Raw genomic sequence first — 21,330 nt, 5'->3', positions numbered from 1 at the left:
TATTTTCTGGGGTGACGGGGCGGTGGGGGACTCTTGACCCCAGCAGTGTTGGCCCTGGCCCTGGCAGCTGCATGTGTTTCCAGAAACAGTCTTCCCTTTACTAGAACACACTCAACATTTTTTATTGGAACTACTCCTGAGAAAATAGTTCCTACATTGAACTTGACAGCTTTTGTGCACTTTGTTTTATTTCATTTTATCTATTTATTTTAATTTGTCTGAGCTGGCCGAAAGCCTTACAGTGTGTTCAAAAGAAAAAAAATCCTGCTTATGATTTTGAAATGTTTCGCTCACTTGTTTTATTTTCTTTTATGTAGGAATAAAGAAGGACAGTCAAAAATAAAAAAGAATGGTTCTTCTGAGTACACAAATTATAGAAAATGATAGATAGATAGATAGATAGATAGATAGATAGATAGATAGATAGATAGATAGATAGATAGATAGATAGATAGATAGATAGATAGGTAGAGAGTGAGTGAGTGAGTAAGTGAGTGCACGTTGTTTTTGCTCTGATGGGATAAATAAAACTGTGAGCACGTCATTTGGGCCTAACTATTAATAAGAATGTCATTTTGGTATCCCCCCCTCCCTCCCCTCTGAACCCCATTACTCCTTTGGACGCTTGCCCAATAGTGTCCGCATGGCAGCTGGACGCATGCGCAGCAGCACGGTCCTCAATAATGAAGTTGAGCCTAATGCCTCTGAACAGCCTGGTGCTCAAACTTGGGACGCGGACTGAAAATAATGGTGTTCCCCGCAGAAGTGAGCAGTCTGGTCACCGAAACTGAGTCCCGGGACTTGGGTTTGACTTTGTAAATTTGTCCGCTCGAGTCTAGACAACTCTTCGGGCTTGTTTTTGGACTCTTGCTGGCAATGGCCAGCAGTGGCTGAAGTGTTTTGATCCAGTCAGTGACAGCCTGCAAACAGCAGGGAGAGCTGTGCAGCGACCGCACTGCATTTGATTATGAGCGTTTGCAAGAACTGAAGGAAATCTGGGAGCTGATTTCTTTCTTGCAGTGAAAATAATTTGAACACAGGTATGTTCACTTTTTAATTTTATTTATTTATTTATTTTTACATTTCAGACAGTGACATATGAGTGGTTTTATTCTGCCAAATAGGCTGTGAGGTCAGTGACAGTTCAGGTTGCTGAAGTCTGAGGATGATGACTCGATAACTTTATTAGCTTTGATTCAGTTTCATGAATTCTTACAAATAACGAACAAAGCATATTTTAAAACATCCCTCAGTTTAAAATGATTTTCCTCCAACAACGAATTGTAAACAGGTTGATTTTTCACAATTTACAATGATGACAAGATCTCAAATTTCTCTGCGTAAATTTGTTGTAATTACATTTCCATCAGCATTTTTAAAAAAGAGACTACATGTAACCTGAATTGTCAAATTTTAAGTCTGTGTCCATTTTTCATTTATGTCAGTGGGGGAAGAACCCAAATTTCATCTCTTCCCCGGGACCTCGGCAGGTTAAACCATAATTTCATCCACCTATTGAAGACTTTACGCACAGTTTATGGATTAATATAAATATATTTTAACAGTAAGTAAAGAATTTAAACAGAGACTCTTAAAATAAACGGATGTTACATCTATGATTTATTTTTCTTAAGAAAAAAAAAGGTTAAAAATTTTCTGACAATAGATTAGCTTGTATTTGGTGATTATTTGCCACATGAAAAGCACTGAATGCAGGTCAGTGTGGTTTCAACATCTTTGTATTCAGACCTCATCAGTGGACACATGGAGGAGTTGCTGCTGCATCCCTCAGCGTGTCCGCCGTTTCTCCCGATCTCTCCTCTCATCCCACGTGGAGTTTGTGTTTATATTTGATATGCAGGAAATGGGAATCTTATACCACGGCCGGGCTCTAAGGGCTTGAAAGGCCACTGGCTATTGGCCTGCAGCTAACGACATGACAAGTTATACACGCCGACTCAAAATCTGATAGGCCTACTGCGCCGTAATCCATACAGATTAGATTTCACATTAAGGACTCATACTTAACCAACGCGCATTAATGCGCAAGAGATGGATGGTGTTTGGATTGTGGAGATTTCGGGAAAGTCCTGCACATCTGAAACAATTGTTCTGGCCTTTAAAAAAAAAAAAGAATCAAAGACCTGCTGGACCATTTAAAATAAAGACCATGAATGTAATTAGACGTGTTGCATTATGAGGAAGGGAAATAATCTGCTCACCGTTTTCCAAATTATACATCAATTTATGATAAAGCGTATTTTTATCCAGGTTACTCCTTTTTGTTTTGTTTCTTCATGTCTATCGTTTAAATTTTACCTGCGATAATTACCTGAGACACTTGTGTCCTTTTAAATAAGATTGAACTTTAAAAAAAATGTTCTCTATAATTAGAATAGGTGCAGTACATTAAAATATTTAATCAATAGTTTATAATTGTTTGCCAATAATAAAGAAACATCTTCACACATTCAAATATTGACTCTCTTAAATTTTCATCAGCTTTTATTGGGGGGTTTTTTCTTGGAAATTATATAGTTTGGGTAAAATATTCAGCTCAAATAAGACATGTTTAACTTGTTTAAAATACTATTTATTTGAGTCCCACAATTAAAATTATGTGTCCCATCGTTGCTGCTGCTCCTATTAGTGCGGCTCAGTTACATTTAGAGTTGAGGACATGAGCCTGGTGACAAACTGCACCACACGACGGCACGAAGAGAAGAATCTGTATGATATGAAAAAAGAAAAAAAAACACACGTTTTGGCAAGTGATTCCTTAACTGGCTTTATAAATAAAGAGACATTTAAAAAAAATCGATTCGTGCATAGAAAAAAAAACCCCAGATTGCTCCGTCAATATAGTTTCAGCCGACCTGTGACTTTTCACTACAACCTCTCCAGCCAGCAGTCTGCGGTTTGTTCAACATTCTTCTCCTCTTCGGCTTTTATAGCGTGAAATTACCACAGTGTGGCTGTGCAGTCCACTTTCTAATCCTCCGCTGTCCCATATGTGTTTCTCATGTCGCTGTCAATAGCCATAGTGAGAAATATAATTCTCTCTTCTGGGCCGCTGAAGGAAATGGCAGTCATTATTGATTCCCTGCAGTGTCAGATTAACTGGCCTGCTGGATGGTTTTAGGGCCATGCGAGGCAATGATGTGTAGCAAGATACACACACACAAAAAAAAAAAACAATTAGCAATGTAAGAATATTTAAAAAGCAAACTTTATACTTTCTTAAGACTTATTCTAAGCTGCAGTACTTTGATACTCCCTATGAGTATCACAATCTGTTATAAATTTACCATTTTATTGCCCTTAAACTTAGACAAATGTTCACTACTCATAAAATAAACTTAAATTTATTGGAGTTTACTGTCCAATGCATCCTTGATTGGAGAGAATAAACTTGAAAAGAGAGAGAGAGTGAGTGAAAGGCAACCAGATAGAGTCTGTCCTCCACAAAGGTGAGAGAGGGAGAGGGAGAAGGAGGGGGGGAAAGGGAGGGGGGTCTGGAGGTGGAGGTGGGGAGGGGGTGACGGGGTGAGGGAGGGAGGCTTGGGCACAAATCAATTCACCTGAGAGACGCATTATTGTCTTCGGTTTCAGGCGAGGAGGAGCTGAATGCTATGAAAAATTAAAAGGATGCCAGTTAGTTTAAGGGATCGAGCCAGAAAACTCGGCGACGCACGAGCACACACGCACGCACACACGCGCACACACACACATACACACAGCAGTACAGGATATGTGTCTTCTTTGAAGGATATCTACCTTATGTTGTACCTCTCACATAACGTAACTTGTGCACTGTTTGTTCTGGGGCAAACTTTAGATTAAGTTGGCATTTAAAATATTAATCAGTTACTTAAGTGTGTAATAGTGACCAGTTGTCTTCCACTGTCTTTTGTATCACATGCAACATACGCACACACACACACACATATAGTGTAAAGTTAATTTCTTTTTGGTGCTCAAGTAGGCTTGAATTTGGCACACACAAATTCCAAGGAAGAACAAATCATTCACTTAACTGAACATACTGTATAACACAATTCCTTCATTACACAGTGCAGAAAAGAAAGCCTGTTGGAACTGGGTCAAAGCGCAGGTGCAGAGAAAGGTTTGTAAGCTGAAGTGAAATAGAGCAAAAGCATTTACAAAAAAAAAATATGAGCAAAACTGCGTGAAATGATTGACTGTTACTCCTTACTCCGAGCTTTCTGGGAACCACAGATCTAATGACAGGGAAGGGCTTTTGCATGTGTGCGTGTCTGTGCACCTTACTCTTTTGCTCAGCTGTCAAACTCTTCCGACGGCCTTTGCACAATATAGCAGAGAGCAGCCATTTTGTGCTGTTCTGTTGGGGTGATGGCATTGTTTTCCATTCTTTCAGTCAGCCTTTGTTGCAGCTTCACCCCTCCCACCTCCACCCTGCATGACAGTAGCAAAAAAAAAAAAAAAAAAAAGACAAGGATACGCTGTAATTCCTGTCTATCATTTTTTCGCAGTACCCTGAACGCAACACCACATCTAATCACTCTTAAGTTGCAGACAATCACCTCGGCCTCACCATCCCTCCTGACTCCTGCACCAACCTGTCTCCTGTCTAGTATTAATAGGGTCACTCACTGTCTTCGTGTGCTAGCCAGCCACTGTGTCTGTGGTCCAGAGCCAGCCAAGCAGCCGTATCATTTACACTTCTCCATTTTCATTGTTGATATTTACTTCTGCAATTATCTCTCCACTTCACCCTCGGCTGAAGATGATATGCTGAAGTTAACGTTGCCGCTTCCCTCCTTCAGTCTCCTGTTGCTCACACATAAACACACTGACAGAGGGTCTAACCGACAGATGCGCACAGACATGTAAAACAAAAGGAATTCATGCAGTAAGGTGGGTGGTTTCATCCACAATGTATAAGTGAATACATTTGGCAAACCCCCAAACTAGTGTTTAAAATTTTATTCTGGTGATTTTCATCAACACAATGTTAGCAGAGGTGACCATTTATCATTAAACCTGTGCACAGGTAAATAGAAAAAGGTGACATTTTCATTTTATATTCATTAACGCACATTTTATTGTCTCATTTTTGCCCCTTAAGTGTGTGGTGGATCACAACACAAGAAGCCATGGAGGCCTCACAGGACCTCAACGAACAGATGGTGAGTTAAACGCTACTGTATGCATGCGAATGTGTGTGGGTGGGTGGGTTTACCTTGTATTGACCACACAAGACTGAGGTATACGCGCAATGGAGAGATGTGTGTGTGTGTGGTGTGTGTGTGTGTGTGTGTGTGTGTGTGTGTGTGTGTGTGTGTGTGTACGCTAACACACAGCAGATGTGGTTCAGTGAGTGTACAGTAACCATATGGCAGTAGTCTGAGTGAATTCATTAGAAACAATGCTGGACACAGACATCAATTTAGGAAGTGTGTGTGTGTGTGTGTGAATTTTGTAAGCATATGTGTGCATGTAACACTAGCGAATCCACAGGCGTTTAAATGACTGTTTAACTAAATTGAAAAAGTTTTTATCTGTAACATATCTTTCAGACCTCAGTCACACACTTAGGCACACACACACACACACGCACACACACACACACACACACACACACACACACACACACACTGAGCCTGAGGGTTTGTTAGTGTCTCAGCACAGCAGGTTACCTCTGCGTCACGTCAGCGCAGCGTCCCAGTTCTGCTTGTTTAAAGATCAGGCCGTATTGTTGGGAAAATGATTTTGGCGGCGAGCGAGGTCCACTCGCATTTCAAAGTCGTTAGTCAGCCACCAGAACAGGTGTAATTTCATCTCCTCCTCCTCCTCCTCCTCCTCCTCCTCCTCCTCCTCCATCAAGCCTCGTTCTCTCTCCCTCTCTCCCTCTCTCCCTCTCTCCCTCTGACCTGCCAGCCTCGACAGTAATAATAGCGCAAAGTGGGACAGAGCACATGAAGTATGTTGTTTTTCCCCACTTTTTGTGTTGCTCTGTCAGACTCGCCCTGGCTTAGATTACAGGCTGACCCCAGTGGAGTACTGTCACTCACACATACAGTACACACACACAAAACACAAACACACAGGAAAAAAAAAAGAAAGAAAGAGAAGGAAGTAAAGAAAGAGAAAGAGGAGCATTCATCTTTTCTTGCTGCCATCCAAATATCAAATATTGATGTCCATATTCCACAATTACTTCACCTGCTTTAAATAGGGCAGTGATGTCATTTATAATGTGAATTTGAGCTGCAGCTCAAAGACATTGATTAATTGTTCAGGTTGGAAATGAGACCTCAGAGCACGGACAGAGATTTTAATCTTATCACACAGAGCGAAAGGCTTGTAGACCTGAGATTGGTCTTTACCTTTTTGTTTTTGCTTCAAAACATTCAGGAATAGCTTATAAAGTTGCTAATTTGCATGATTTAAAGATTTTTTTGTTGTTATAGATATCATTTTTCAATTAGCGTCTCTGTATCATTCCAAATTTTGGGTGTACTGTGTATAATTTACACTCAGCAGCCAGTTTATGGTACACCTAGCTAAAATGAAGAAGCCCTGCAATAAATCCGACCATCATGAAGGTTTTAATGTTCAGCTCTCGTTGGAAATGTTCAACTTTATGGTCATTTTGGAGGCTCTAGTCTGTGGCGCTGTTGGATTATATTGTGTTATACTGAGACTTGTGTCTAATATTTTATCTACCCTCACGGATATAAATGTGGTTGACAAAATTGTGTGTACATTTCTGTTGGGCAGAGTGACAAAGTCTATAAGAAAATATCATCAGTAATGTGGAAATATTGGCCCGAGCAAGAGGAAGCTTTCACTTAACTGTCATGCAGCCTATAAAATAACCAAAATGAGGATGATATTCATATACATTACACATATATTACAACATCAGCTTTGTATACTGTAAATAGTCTTCCTGTTCTGTTTCAACGTTTTTTCAAATTATGTTTTAGCTGATAAAACTGAAATTTCGTTTGCAGTTTTGTGCTTATTGTCTCACTTTGATTACACCTGAACCTCAAATTACGAATGACAGCTTTTACAAATTCAATTTAACCGAACACGAAACTATAAGTGAAATTCATTTCCTCAGAATGTTTTCCTCTTTTTTTTTTTCCTATTCAATATTTAAACTGAAAGTGGCTAATTCTTTCTCCGCACTGCTTCAGTGAAACAGGCGTGTCTCGGGTGACTAAGAAAACAGCACAAGACCTCACACACAAAGTTTCGGGGAGTTGTCTGTTGATACCTGATACCGCCCGTCCCCCTCTACCCTTTAAAGTCCCCCTTCCCCTTACTTCCTCCACCCCACCCTTTTCCCACCACCTCCATCACGCGTCATCTGGGTTATGGTCATACGTCCTCTCTGGCTGCCTGCCTGCCGAAGGCCAGCCTGCCGTCTGTGGTCCTCGGGGAGTGCTCTGGAAGGAGCCTGAGGCAGGGCCAAAAGTGGTTAGCCTCTTAATGCTACTTTTAGCTTGTTTAACGGTCTCACTCCACCTGTTGTCACATACTTGTTTAGCTGTGGAGAAAAGGTGATAACCGTTTTTTGTTTTTTGATTGATACATGGTGAGATGATGATGAAAAGACAACGATGATGATGACTTTTTCTTGCTGTTTGGATCAAATGTCTTATGAATTTAACTAGATCGTAAATTTGTATTAGCAGTGTTTAGTATGCACACACAAATATACACACACAAACCCCACACACAGTCCCTCAATGCCTCTTGATCTGACAGAGCCCTGATTGAAGTCTGGTGGAGGAAGCAGGGAGAGACGGGGGGGGGGGGGGGGAGAGCGGTGGTGTTTGTTGACCCCGGGGAGCCTTGCAGGATTTTAATGCATGGCCACCAGAAGAAAAAAGTGAGAGAGATGGAGGAGGAGGAAAAAAGAGGGGAAAAAAGGTTCTTTTAGCCATAGCCTTTTCCTCTGGTGCGCTGGGAGAGGCCCAGAGTATGGCAGCTGTCCCAGTATGTGTGTGTGTGTGTGAGAGAGAGAGAGACAGAAAGACGGAGAGAGAGAGAGAGAGAGTGAGAGTGCATGGACCAAGTTAGAGGAGGAAGGGGGTCAGGTTGCACCCCTCTTTCACCCCTACAACCCCATACAGACGCATTCACACAAACTTACATGCAGCAGCAGTAGCTAAATGTGAGCACGGCCCAACCCTGATTGCCAAGATTGCATTGGCGTCATAGAGAGAATCAAAATCTGCCCGGCGACAAGGCATGTGGACGGATCACAGGAGTGTGGAGTGTAACAGCTACCCCCTGGCATCCCTCTAGTAGGCTGGCATCCTAGTTGTGGCACCGAGGTCCACTTCAATTTCAGCTTAGTGTACAGTGATTCTTGTACGATTTATGTTTAGTTGACAGCTGAGTGTTGCTGAGGGTCTGCCTTTCAGACTTCTAGTCACCGCAGTGTGAGAGAATAAAATATTCAGGACACTCAATATTTTCATGACATAAAAGTCATTCTTCTTGATTGAATTATGGCTAATAACTACGGCAAAGGAGAAGGATACGAGTTAAAAAGAGAAGAAAATGTGGAGACTGCAGCAAACGCTGTAACTCAACATCAGGATGATGTCAATGTTTTTACATTTAAGAAATACCTTGACATTTTAGGAAATATGCTTATTCCCTTTTCTTGCTGAGCGTTAGATAAGAAGATTGACACCACTCTCATGTCTGCCCATTAAATATGAAGCTACAGCCAGCAGCTGGTTAGCTTGGCTAAAAAGTGGAAGCAAAGGGAAACAGCTAGCATGCCTATGTCCAAAGATACAAATATATCTGCATAAAACCACAACTTGCTGTTTTTACACTTTTTTTGTACAGATTAAACAAACAAGACATATTGTTTTAGTTAGTAAACTTTAGCGGTGCTGGCAGGCTGGTTTGTTTTTTAAAGTTAAGCTAACCGGCTGCTGACTGTAGCTTCATATTTACCGTACAGATATGACTCTCCCTTTATTATACTCTCCATTTGCTATATTTACAAAGTAATGTTTGCTGGTGGAGTTTAACTGTTGTAAGTGGTGTATTTTGTCCTTTTGCAGAACTATGCTGAATTTTGTGAAACTGGGTCCATTCAGTGAATAGGCAGAGTAATCCTTTGTTCATGTGAAAATCTCTCAATTTTGACTAAGATGCTTTGAACGATCAGAGCATCTGCCTTTCCCCAAAACCCACTCAGTTCTTGCCTTGGGTCAGCCAATATATAACTCATGTGTAAAAGTCTGGCTGGCTAAGGAAAGCCAGCTAGGTGTGAGGTCAGCGGGTCACAGACAACCACTGAGCCAATCGCAGTCTGACAGAGTCAAACCCCCCAAACAGACTGGAGAATCCATCTAGAAACCCAGAGCAACCGGCGTGGGTTTTCTAGAGGAACGCACCAGACAGGAAACCACACGATATGTGTGCTTGAGTGTCTGCTGTGTGTGTCTGTGTGAGAGTATATGCATGTGTAGGTGTTTCTTTCTCTGTTATACACATATACTTTCTTCGGTGGTGTGGGAGAGTTGAGGTCATCTGAGTGGAGACTGTCTCATTTTGTGACCATGCTTGTTTAATGGAAGTCGATCAGGATGCAATGTTTCATGAGTCCTGACTTTATTGATCACTCAAATAGTTTGTAAGAAAAAGCACATTATGTTACATTTCTCTCTACTGAGCAGTTTTTATGCAATACAATCATTTGAATAGAAGTGGAGCCTTCAAGAAACGTTACCAGTAATAACAGTGAACTCGTCCAAGCACGTAAAAACCCTTACATTGCATGACTGCATGAAGTCCTTGGTGAGATAGTAAAACATTTTATTCTTTGATCCAACTTCCATAAATAAAACCCTTGATAGCACAGCCCACCTTTTGTTCAGCTTGCTCTTCTGGCCAAACATTCATCTGCCATTGGTTACACAAAAAGGAGCATATTTCCTCATTTTGCTGGGAAGGAAATGAAATTGCAACAATTGTGCTTTGGTTACGGAGGAACCTGCCTGCCCTGCCCGCCGCGAGAACTTCCTCTGCTGCTCTGCTGGGAGATTGGATTTCTCTCTCTGCAGCGGAGAATCAGAGAGGTAGCAGAGGGGTCGACGAGGCCAGATGGGTTGTGACCTGGGTCTCTATACTTCCTTAATACTCCAGACCAGGACTTCAACTAATGATTATTCTCATCATTGATTAATTATCTAATCCATCAACATGTTTTTTTTATTTATGGTTTGCTTTTTTTTAACCTGTATATGATTTTCCCCTTATGTCTTAGCCTGTAGATTGTCATCCCTGGGTTCTTGTGACGTAATATGCTTAATGCCTGGCTGAAAACTAAATTTCATTTGAAATAATCATAAAGTTGAAGTTATGTTATAAAATGCTCCTTATTTTCTTTGAGCATCAATCCAAAAACCAAAGATCTATTCAATTTACAAGAAAATAGATTATGAACATTGTTAGGTACTCGAGTAATTGATTACTGCAGACTGCACAAAATCTGTCTCTCAGATATTCTTCTTGATTGAACTTGCCATTTGTATCTGGATAACATAACACTTCTCTTTTGGAGGTAGTCTGCCTAAATTAGAACAAATGGACTGTTTATACGTTTTCAAGAATTTATTTGACTGCTTTGAAGGTAGGGAGACATAATATTTTTATGGTTTTACTTGTGTACTGTGCAGTGTGTCCATGGTACCAGGGATTGTTTTGAAAATGACCACCATGACAAAAAGACAGTAGTCCAGTGTATCAGTAAATTACATATTTCATGTTAATATTCATGTAACTTTTTGTCGTAGTATTAGCACTCTCTGAAAGTTTTACATTGTGCTAACATGTATTATTTTTAAACTGTGTTAATTTATTTAAGACTAAACCAAACACAACAATCAAGCATTTTTCTCTCCCTGTCCTTGATTCTTTCTGTCTGTCTCTCTGTCCCACCTTCTTATTCTCCACCGACCTGCCCGCCTCTTCGTCTCCCCCTGTGTCTCTCCGGGCAGAGTGATGATTCAGGGCCTATTGTGAAGGCAGCAATCCGATACAGAGCCAGCTCGAGAGCGGGGGAAAGGTGGACGACGGAGGGAGGGAGGGAAGGAGGGAGAGAGGGATAGAGAGAGAGAGTGGAGCAGAGCAGAGTGGAGGGGGATGAGAAACAGAAGGGATTATGGGTGTTCTCATTGCCAGGTCCATGCTGTCTGGAGCCCGGGGCGCTTTGGCACCCGTACCTGTCTTCTGCTTTACCTGTTGCTCTCATTCTCTAACTTGGCCTATGGTCTCTCCCTCTTTTTGTTTCCCTTTATCTTTATCTCTCTCACCCCCTCAAGCTCTTCACTGTCCCTTTTTTGGACTCTCTGCCCTCCCCTCTTGTCTTTTTCACACTTACGTACATCCTTTTCTCCCTCAATCTGTACTCCTTTTTTCACAGACATATGGTATTTTGAGTGATTTTATTAGGAAGATGATATGAAGTGTTTCAAGGCTTGGTATGATGGAACAGCTTGCGACTTTTCACTCCTGTTCACTCTCCGTGGCGCGTAGGGCAGCAGTAACTTCTAATAATCGGCCGCATATTGAATCTGAGAGCAGATGGCATATGTGTGTGTGTGTGTGTGTGTGAGCATACCTATCTGTCTGCTGAATGTCTCTCTCTTCCACAGACATGCACACACACACACAGACACACACACACACAGGATATGTGTCTTTTTTGAAGGCTATCTACCTTATGTTGTACCTCTCACATGCACACACACTGTGATGTCATAAGCAGCATTATTTAACAGGCAGCTGGGAGGCCATTCATCATTTAATTAAAAGCGTCTGAAAGGGATCTGAGGCCTAATGAGATTAGCTTTAATTATTGATGCTGCTGCTGCTGCTGCCACAGACACGCACATACACACACAGGCTCACAAACACACACACACACACACACACACACACTCCAGTTATGACCATCACAGACATTCAGACCACCCTAAACGCAGACAGAGGCACTCAGATGCTTACTTGCTTACACACACACACAGACTTGCAAGTGCACTTTTTGTTTTTCAAATTTTTGCTCTCTTACCTAATCTTTTCACACACATACACACACACACACACACACAAACACACACACAGATCTCATTGATTTCACCTCACAGTGGGATGTGGAGGTGCTCAGGGAGCTGGGTTGGTGGATTCAGGGGGGAGAAGGCTGCGGTATGGGGACCGGGCGGGGGGTGCGGTAGCTGTGGTCGGGTCAGGGATGAGGAGGGGTGAAGGGGGGCAGTGCAGGAGGGTGGTGTTGTGTTTCTGCAGGTCCCACACAGCAGCAGAGAGGAACTCTTTCTGTTCCAGTCCACTCACTCTACTCTCCATGTCCCTTCACCTTGATTAATTTTGCCACAATAGCATGTACTTCATATAAAGTTGGTTTATTTCAAGGGTTAGTTAAACATTAAGTTTTCCCTTTTCATTAAGTTGTTTAAAATCATTTTATTTGATAATATCATATATATTCTGTGCTGGCTTGTTATTTAAACCCAAGACTTGTTTTTAATGGCTGCAGCTGCACATCAAATGGAAATAATCTTTATATCATGTCATCCGCATCATTTTATACACATTGCCCCAAAATTTAGCCCAACATAGTTGGTATCTTTAGAAGCTTTCACTTTAAGATTAGATTAAAGTGAGTTGAAGTGATGGACAGTGTGCTGGATTCTTTGGTTGTCTTTTCAAATCAAGAGTTTTTCAATCCTAAACACCTGATACTAAAATCTTATGGTGTTCTTGTGGTGTTTTTTGAAATTTTGACTTGAATTTGAGTTCAAATTCGGCAGGTTTGAACAACATTTGGTTGCACAGTTTGAGTTTGTGATGCCTGGCTCACCTGCAGGCTGCTGCTTGATGTACCTTAAAATTTTTCAAGTCTAAGATAGATTTCTTCTAAATATCTAAATCAAGCCTTAACTCAGATTACCGTTGTTAAAAGACAGGTATAGTGTCAGGACATTGAAATGTAACTGTAATATTATATCCTATAAACTGTCACAACTTGCGGTGACTAAGCTCTTACTGCTCCTGTACAATGACTCATGCACATCATGCAGTGTGAAGCTGGGAGTCATATATTGACATGAGTCATTAAGATTAATTATTTAGAAATGTTGTTTTTTCCCATATAATTGATTAATTATTTTGTCAGAAATGGTAAAAAAAAAAGCCCATCATAATCTCCCAAAACCCAAGAAGATATCTTTAAATAGTTTCTGAAATAATTCATTTTATGTCAGTCAACATCAAGCTAATAAACAATCATTTCAGTTCACTGTAGTTATCTGTCCCAGTGTCTGATTTTCTAGCCACTCATGTGTAGATTGCACTTTTAGACATTTCATATTGAGTTGTGTGTTCTTGAATGTGTTTCTGTCCTACTGACAAGAGTGATGGTCCGAGTGCTTGTGTATGTGCCTGTGTGTATGTGTGTGTGCCTGGTCAGCCATGGACTGGTTTAGGTTTCCCCCAGTTGTTTTTTTAATCACTCTCATCAGATTAGCTGAGCAGGGGCAGCCGAGGCCAAACGCTTCACAATTAACAGCGCAGAACCGACCGGCACACACACACACATCCATCAGTGACTTTTCATTTGTCTCCATTGAGTAAAGCTGCATTAAATCATGTCCATGATCCCCTCACTCTCTGAGACAATGAGGAGCCAATTTAAATGGCAGATATGAAGACCACCAGGATGGCAAGGAGGATGGAGAGCAGCCTAAGTCACGGTTCTCCTCCACTGCTCTTTCTCCTCAAACATGTGTATTCAGTACAAATTGATAAAGGATTAGAAAAAAAGATAAAAACTCAATACATTATTTTTTAAGATAACCCATTTTTGTTATCTTGAATTATAACATTATATTAAAGCCCAAATAATCTGACCACAAACTCCATTCAGTAGCTGTTCTGGAGCCTGTAACTGAATCATTAAACTTGTTAGCATATACATCCACTTTGTCTGCTGTTTGGTGCTGCATTGTAAAAAACCAAAAGACTTCAATGGTGCTGTCCATATTGCTCTATATTAAAATGTATATTTCTTCCACTAAATTAATTTTCCTCTCAAAAACTGCAAAAAAAATGAGCAACTCATTATTTTTTTTAAATTAAATTAACTTTAAATTACACTTGATGATAAATTGATTTCACAAAACTCAATGAAAATGCCCACATACACAACAACAGAACTAGTCTGGGTCTGTTCCTGTCCTCATTCGCCAGCATTCTTCAGCAGATACACTTGTGCCTGGATTTTACAAGGAATTAAACTCCATGCAAGACAAGTAAGTATACAATTTGTATTTGTTCTGCATCGTAATTAAAGTGGCTGTTTGCCCTTATTGTGTTCACTGCTTTAATGGGCCCATGGCTGATTTATGTGTTGCACTCTAAAGCGTTCCATTACTGCTGTGGCAGTTTCAAAGTTCGCACCTAGCTAGCTAATATTAGAGTGAAAGCAGAATTACTTGGATTGTAGAGGGGTTGTTAGTTTGTGTTAATGTGGAAATTATTGAATTTCCTAATAATCAATATGAGATCAGCATGGCAACAAGCTGAGCAAACGTTAGCGGCAGTTCAGCTCGCAGGTCCTGCAGGGTTTTGGTTTAACAGGTGATGGTGTTAGCTGGAGACTTTAAGCTGGATGCATCTGTGGTTGTCATAGTGACGGCAGCTGTTGAAAACACGAACAGAACATGTAGTTATTGTCTTAAAAGCCAAGAATACTTAGGGGAAGTTATTATTATTATTATTATTATTATTACAATATCCAAACTGATGATCACAAGTTAAACAGACAGTAGGCTGGTCAAACTGGGTGACCACACAGTTTACACAATATTTAGCCATAAACTGAACATATTGTGTGTACACAATGACAAAGCAGGTTAATTGGTTGAATATGGGCCACTTTCTGATTGAGAGTAACTGTATAAAATCCAGATGTGCCATAGCTGCACTGCCAACTTATATGCTACGGTTTGTTTCCCACATTATAAGAAACGTTATGCGGTGAATGCTTCTTGCTGAGCACATTTTAACTTACAGAAATAGTTTGTTTAGATAATAAACACAGATGACTAATGTAAATTTGACAATACTCTTAGGAGCCAGATGCTGTCACTACAAGCAACCAGCTGAGAGTCACCAGTTAACATGGTCAGGCGTCCTCTGTACAGTGTTGGAGAAACACTGATTTTTAATGTGAAACTGCTTTATTCAGTGTTTTTACTGGTTTTAATCACTGGGTACGTTTGTTTTGGAGAGGAGGAGACCTCTACAGATAATTCGGCTCCTGGTAAAAACCTCCTGAACGATGAAGACTGAAGGAATCCTAACTAGGAGAAGCTGACCAAACCTAGTCTGATCTGAAGACACCTCCCCCTACCTACCTTGGTGTCTCTTTTGGGTACACAGTAGGTAAGCCCTTAAGTATATCAGACTTAAGTAGATGTATCAGAGGTTTTTGCAATACATGTTTCTGTACAAATTCTAATCTTGACAGCTGTCATTAGGCATGTATCAAAGAGGCAGGAGGTAACCAGTGTGACTCTTTGGGATGGCCATGTAAATTATGTGCTACCGTTGTACCTACAAAATGTGATATTTTAAAGCATTATCAGCTGCACCATGGAACCTTTGGACACAGTCATGCCTTGCTCTGTATACATGTAGACTGCCCATGCTCTTTTAAAAGCTGGACTGCCCTTGTTTGTCAGGTTACCATGTGGAGGTTCAATCGCTACCACAAGAAATTCTTTGGTTCACCTGCCAATTATGCCAAGGAACTGTATTCCCCACTGAAAGGAATTATTTTGAACACATTTAATCCCAAAGCACCACTTCTTAGAACACCATCCTGCTTTAATTAAACCTTTTGGACCAGTGGTAGCTTTCTGGACAATTGGATTTGAGGCCAAACACAGCTACTTTAAATGGATTGTGAGGCATACTGGCAACTTTTAGAACATATTCCTGTTCTTGGCTACAAAGCGTCAGTTTATGATTGCCCACCACCTGCATTCCACAACAGATGTGCCTGCTCTGAGTGTTGTAAGAGTAACATCAGTCCCATTAGATGTTCTGAATGCAGATGTTCAGGAGACAATCAGGTGTCTATCTCCTTGTCAGTCTCAAGTACAGCTGGCTAACATGGTCACCTTTCAGGGAACCAGATACTCTAAAGACATGATTGTGGCCTATGGTTGTACTGCTGGTCTTCCTGATTTTGCAGAGATTGTCAAGATGGCCTTTTTGGAGAAAGTGTACATTTCATTGAACACAGATTTCCTGGTATGATGAATACTATCAGGGATTTCATCTAGAGAACACAGATCACGTAACTCTTATCAAACCACAAAGCCTTAGTTTGTCTTCTGTCAGCCTATACTGTTGCAGGAAAGCACATGGTGACATCTGCTTCCAGTGTTGAGTACCACAGTTTCATATCTGTTTCTTCTTTGTCTCCTCTTTACCTGCAGACATGGAACAAACTGTGAGACTCCAGGTCCTCCATTGATCATGAAATCAACAAACTTACTCTCAACAGTGGCATACCCTCAGCTGTGAATGAGTTGGTTGATGCTATCAAAGGTGCTTATTCCATCACCACAGAAAAGATGAGGACTTTGAGGACTTCTTTACCCTCACCTCTATAGATGATCTGAAAGATAAAGACACACTCGAAGTAGTGTATGTACCACAAACCATAACACCCAGAAGGATAGCCCTGATACCTCTGATGTGTGCTTTGTATGTGATTTGCACCCTGTGGATTCACCAGACACTGTGATTATGAGTCATCCTCCCTTAGCAGGGCAAGATCCATGGCCTATGGTGTTTCGCATTCCAACTGTCTCTCACAACACTGAGCTGACTGTGAGACAAGGCAATGAGACTTATTTAAGAGATGGTACACCACTGACATCACCAAATGTCAAACATGACATTATGAGAGGTGACTCTGAGATGTCTTATCACTTAGCTCATCTCCAAGTAAGGGACTGGACACACTGCGACCAAAACCAACTTCCAGGTTCATGAGCCTCACAAACAAGTTACTGGCCAAGACAGCTCTTGGCCTGACACTCAGGAAAGGCTGTTGGTTATTTGTGTTCAAGACTGTTAAATGTTTGTAAACCTTATGAGCCCAATCCTGTAAATGTTATTCTGGTTTTATGGACTGACTTGGGGAGTTTTCACACCCGTGCTTTTTAGTTCAGTTAAATCGAACTCTGGTTCATTTGGTGCAGTTTGGTTGGGCAGGTGTGAACAGAGTAATTGCACTCGTGTGCAGACCAAAACAAACACACTGAGACACTTAAGAGGAGGTGGTCTTGGTCCAGTCCCAAAGAAACTGTGGAGCAGTTCGTTTGTGGAGGGAACGTGATCTGACCTCGATCTGACCCAACTACCAGATGTTCTCCACAAGTCTGAGCTCCTGTAGCCAAGTCTGCTTTGCATTCTGGGATGCAGCAGAGCACACCAACTGTTCCTAGTAGTAGCAGCTAGCCAAAGTATGAACTGAGGTTTGACCTGGACTAGAATTGAGGTGCATTGCCTTCCTAATATTGGGAAGGCAATGGGCAGATGACTACATCTGTCAGCTCCTACAAACAACTCATAAAAATACAGAAGTGTTCAAAATGTTCAGTCAACGGCTGAAGGAGAGGTGATTTGACTAGTTGACTGAACAGTGCTGCGTGAAAGTAAAAAAAGAGGCAAGAGTACATAAAAGTGAGAGATGACCTTTGTAAAAGTGGAAGCTCAAGAGAAGAGAAAGAAAAATTCCCATGGTTTGACAACCTGAACCATATCAGGGCAAGACCAACAGTTCAAGACCAAAATCAAGACCAACAGTTTCTCCAGTGGACCTTGTCCAATCCAATGACAGTACCTCAGACACTCCATCCTACTCCACACTCCGCCTGCTAACAGTACCAGAAACTCTGGAGATATTTAGTTAGATGGTGAGTACATATTTGATGTATGGAGTTTGATGTCAACCATTGTTATTACGCAAATATAACATTAAGTGTTAGTGCATTACAGCAAAGTTGATGACTCATATACAGTATATGAAGCAGGCAACGTGAGTATGACAACTACAGCTAATCTTTAAGGGGCTAATAGACCAACTTATTTCAGTGCTACAGTACTACAGTTACAGCCAATGGTAAAGCACAGCCCACAGTACAATAGGGCTATTGTTCAGTGTATAATACTTTTATTCCTTATTAATTGAGACATTTGAAACTAAAATCTCATTTCACTTGACGATTTTGCAAAGGCTATAACTTTGCTAAGTTTTATAGGTGCTTCCGTACCATTGGCCCGAATATTAACTTGTACTTAAAGTTTGAATTTTTAATAATTATTTGATATATTCATGAACAGTACTATTACATAAGTTCTTTGCCATATAGATGTTCAGATAACTGTTCCCCTATCCCTTTTTTATGTGCAGGAGAAACTTCCAACAAAACACCTAATTATGAAGAAGCAAATGAGCCAACTGCTGCAGCTCAGAACACATACTCTGATGAAGAGATCATCAATGCTCCACAGAGTATAAGCAGCAACAAGCAGGGCCATAATGGGTAGAGTGGAGGAGAAAAGGAAGGAGATTCCACTCCATGCAAGCCCAGCAGAAAGCAAATCATCAGATGTTTATGCAGCTAATGGGCACTGTCATCACTGCTTTGTGTCCTGTGGTCAACAACAGCACCCACAATCACCACACTAGATTCATCCAGCTCCCGTAGGGTCAACCACGACTAGTGCCTGGCCTATGCATCACTCACCTGTGCCACAGCAGTCCATGTCAAGTATGGCCTAAGGAATGATGCCTGCAACTATGTCCATGTCTCAGCAGCTCATGCAACCACTCATCAACATTGAAGGTGAAGTGACTCCAACTAATGGCTGACATGGCTACCCACCTGTGTCATCTATACTACACAACACTAACCAGCATTTCTACAATTTGTAAATCACTGGACACCACCCTACAAGTATGACCAATGGTAATGCAGCATCTGCAAAACACAGCAAAAATGGCAATACCTTGCAGTGGATGTATAACACAAATGTATTGTTTTTTTATATAGAGGGTTATACAGCCACCTCAAGATTTTACTGATTGCAGTTCTCGACTGAAAACAAATTGATATTTTATAGGTGCACATTTAGGCCACACATCTACATGGTGTTATCATTTTGGTATAGAGCAGATTCAAGGCACTGATAATTTGTAGCAGTTAGCTACAAAGTGAAACAAGTAAGAGAATGAACAATTCAGCTGTGCGCTTTATTTTGTTATTAACAAATATGGATTATTTTTCATTTTGCACTTTCATGGCACTGAAACATTTGTTGAGCACTCAACATTGAGAAAACTTTGAATGTTTTTAGATATTCTGTAAAAAAAAGCAACAAAAAACATTCTTGTGATATGAAACTTGTGATATTGCCCATCACAGCAATAAACGTTTTGTTACAGCTGGGAATTGTCTAACTTATTTGCATTTTAGCAGTCACTGCCTGTATGTGGCTGAACATTGACTGCACATGCTGTACATGTAATTAGTGGTTGTAGTACAATGTAATTACTGCCTTGAGGCAGCACAATAGTACAATAAAAGATTGCAACATTGTTTGATAGTATAGTTATTAAATTTGCATGTCACATTTTTTATTTTATTTATGATCTCATGACACCTCCTTTCTCCCACCTGCTCAGTTTTCATCATTGCAAAAACACAGGCGTTATGGACTTTGCCAGGTTGTCCAACATTTATATTCCAAAAATTCATCTTACTGTCTACTGCACATTGTAAAATGACTGAATACTGTCCTTTTAGATTGTAGTAGTCTGCTGGTGCATTGGGTGGTGCCTTGTTGTTAATGTGTGTACTAATAGCACTGGTAATCTCTAAAAACAGATATCTGCATATGAATGCAGAATCTGTAGGGAAGGGACAATATTTTGGTATTGGAAGCGTTCTGGTTTCCATTTGTAGTCCGAGTAACACTGACCAATCATGTTTGAGTGGGGATGGCACATGAACAGTTGCTCCTTTTGCAATCTTACCCCCATTTCTCTTTCAAACTGATGTCCGATTGTTCACATACACCTACCAATGGCCGTCTGTTCTGTAGTCTTTGTTGCTAAAGTTGTTCCATGGGTATTGGTGTTGTCCGCTTGCATATCTTGGATCAGATTTCAGCTCAAACATTTTCGGGTGTATTTGAGAGGTTGTCATTTTAAATTAAGAAGGAGAAAAAGAAGTCAAATCCCAATACTATTGTATGTTGTTGTTATGTAGCATAGTAACAACAGGAATTTTTCTGAGAGTTTTGACCTGTTATATGAAGTATTGCAGTGTTGTTATGAAAACACTTTTTATTGCTTATCTTAAACAAATAATGCATTAACATGATGACAAAAATTCCCTCTTTCTTTTTGTTTATATTAAATCTGCAATGTGTCAGTGCTTTTTTGACATGGGTTAAACTCAATTTCTTGGCTGTTTTTTGTAGGCTGAACTCATTTTTTTTCACATATTCAAAAACATATTAGCGAGTTAACCCAACTCAAATTTCTTGACTATTTCTTATAGGCTGTATTCCATTTTGTAAAATGTGTAAAACGCTTCACTGTGGTTGGTGACACCTACTAGCATTGAGAGATTATGTCTTACTTAATCATTTCAGTAAAAAATGCATTCATAGTCACATAACCTGGTCGCTTGAAGACATTTTCAAGCATTCTTTGACATAGTTTGAATACAAAAAATACAGGTTGGCAGCTTTAAAGTGGAGCGGCATTTTCACTGTTGAATTTAATATTTAGTGTGTATTCCTCTTTAAAGCTGATCAGCTCATGCACCCAATAGGCCTTTTTTAAATTCACTGCGACTCTATTCTGTCTCAAATGGCCAACAAGTCCTCCAAATGAAGCGACAAAATATGGCATTTGTAACCTCCCTTTAGAACAACACGTGAAGACACCATTTGTCTGTGCGTTCCAAAACAATTATACATCACTGTTAAAAAATTGTTTTATGATGTGACAACACTATGGTTAAGGTTTGGTTAGGTTTAGGCACAAAAATGACTTGGTTAGCATTAACGGAAACATTCTGGTTTAGGTTAAAATTACTACTTTTTTAAGTTAGGGGACCTTCATTGTCATGGTTACAACAATAACAACGATGTGGTTAAGGTTAGGGAACAATCATGTTCATTGTGGTCATGGTT

General features: G+C 40.5%; 1 protein-coding gene and 1 long non-coding RNA gene across 6 annotated transcripts in view; both read left to right on the top strand.

Moving 5' to 3' along the window:
* Positions 1-641: 641 nt before the first annotated feature.
* eya4 (EYA transcriptional coactivator and phosphatase 4) overlaps positions 642-21,330 on the top strand; it is a 52,504-nt gene continuing 31,815 nt past the window's right edge. For all 5 annotated transcript variants that reach the window (XM_044376637.1, XM_044376634.1, XM_044376635.1 and 2 more), the window contains exons 1-2: positions 642-1,040; positions 5,111-5,171. In XM_044376637.1, coding sequence (XP_044232572.1) covers positions 5,139-5,171 — 33 coding nt within the window. In that variant the 5' untranslated portion in view covers positions 642-1,040; positions 5,111-5,138. The remainder of the gene's footprint in view (positions 1,041-5,110; positions 5,172-21,330) is intronic.
* Positions 15,416-21,092, top strand: LOC122999608. The gene is made up of 3 exons (XR_006407782.1): positions 15,416-15,489; positions 16,551-18,038; positions 18,536-21,092. It is a non-coding gene; the product is annotated as an uncharacterized LOC122999608 (long non-coding RNA).

The sequence above is a fragment of the Thunnus albacares genome, chromosome 16, assembly GCF_914725855.1.
Source record: "Thunnus albacares chromosome 16, fThuAlb1.1, whole genome shotgun sequence".
Lineage (NCBI taxonomy): Eukaryota > Metazoa > Chordata > Actinopteri > Scombriformes > Scombridae > Thunnus > Thunnus albacares.
The sequence above is the reverse complement of the archived record's forward strand: the minus strand, read 5'-3'. Positions and strand labels throughout refer to the sequence as shown.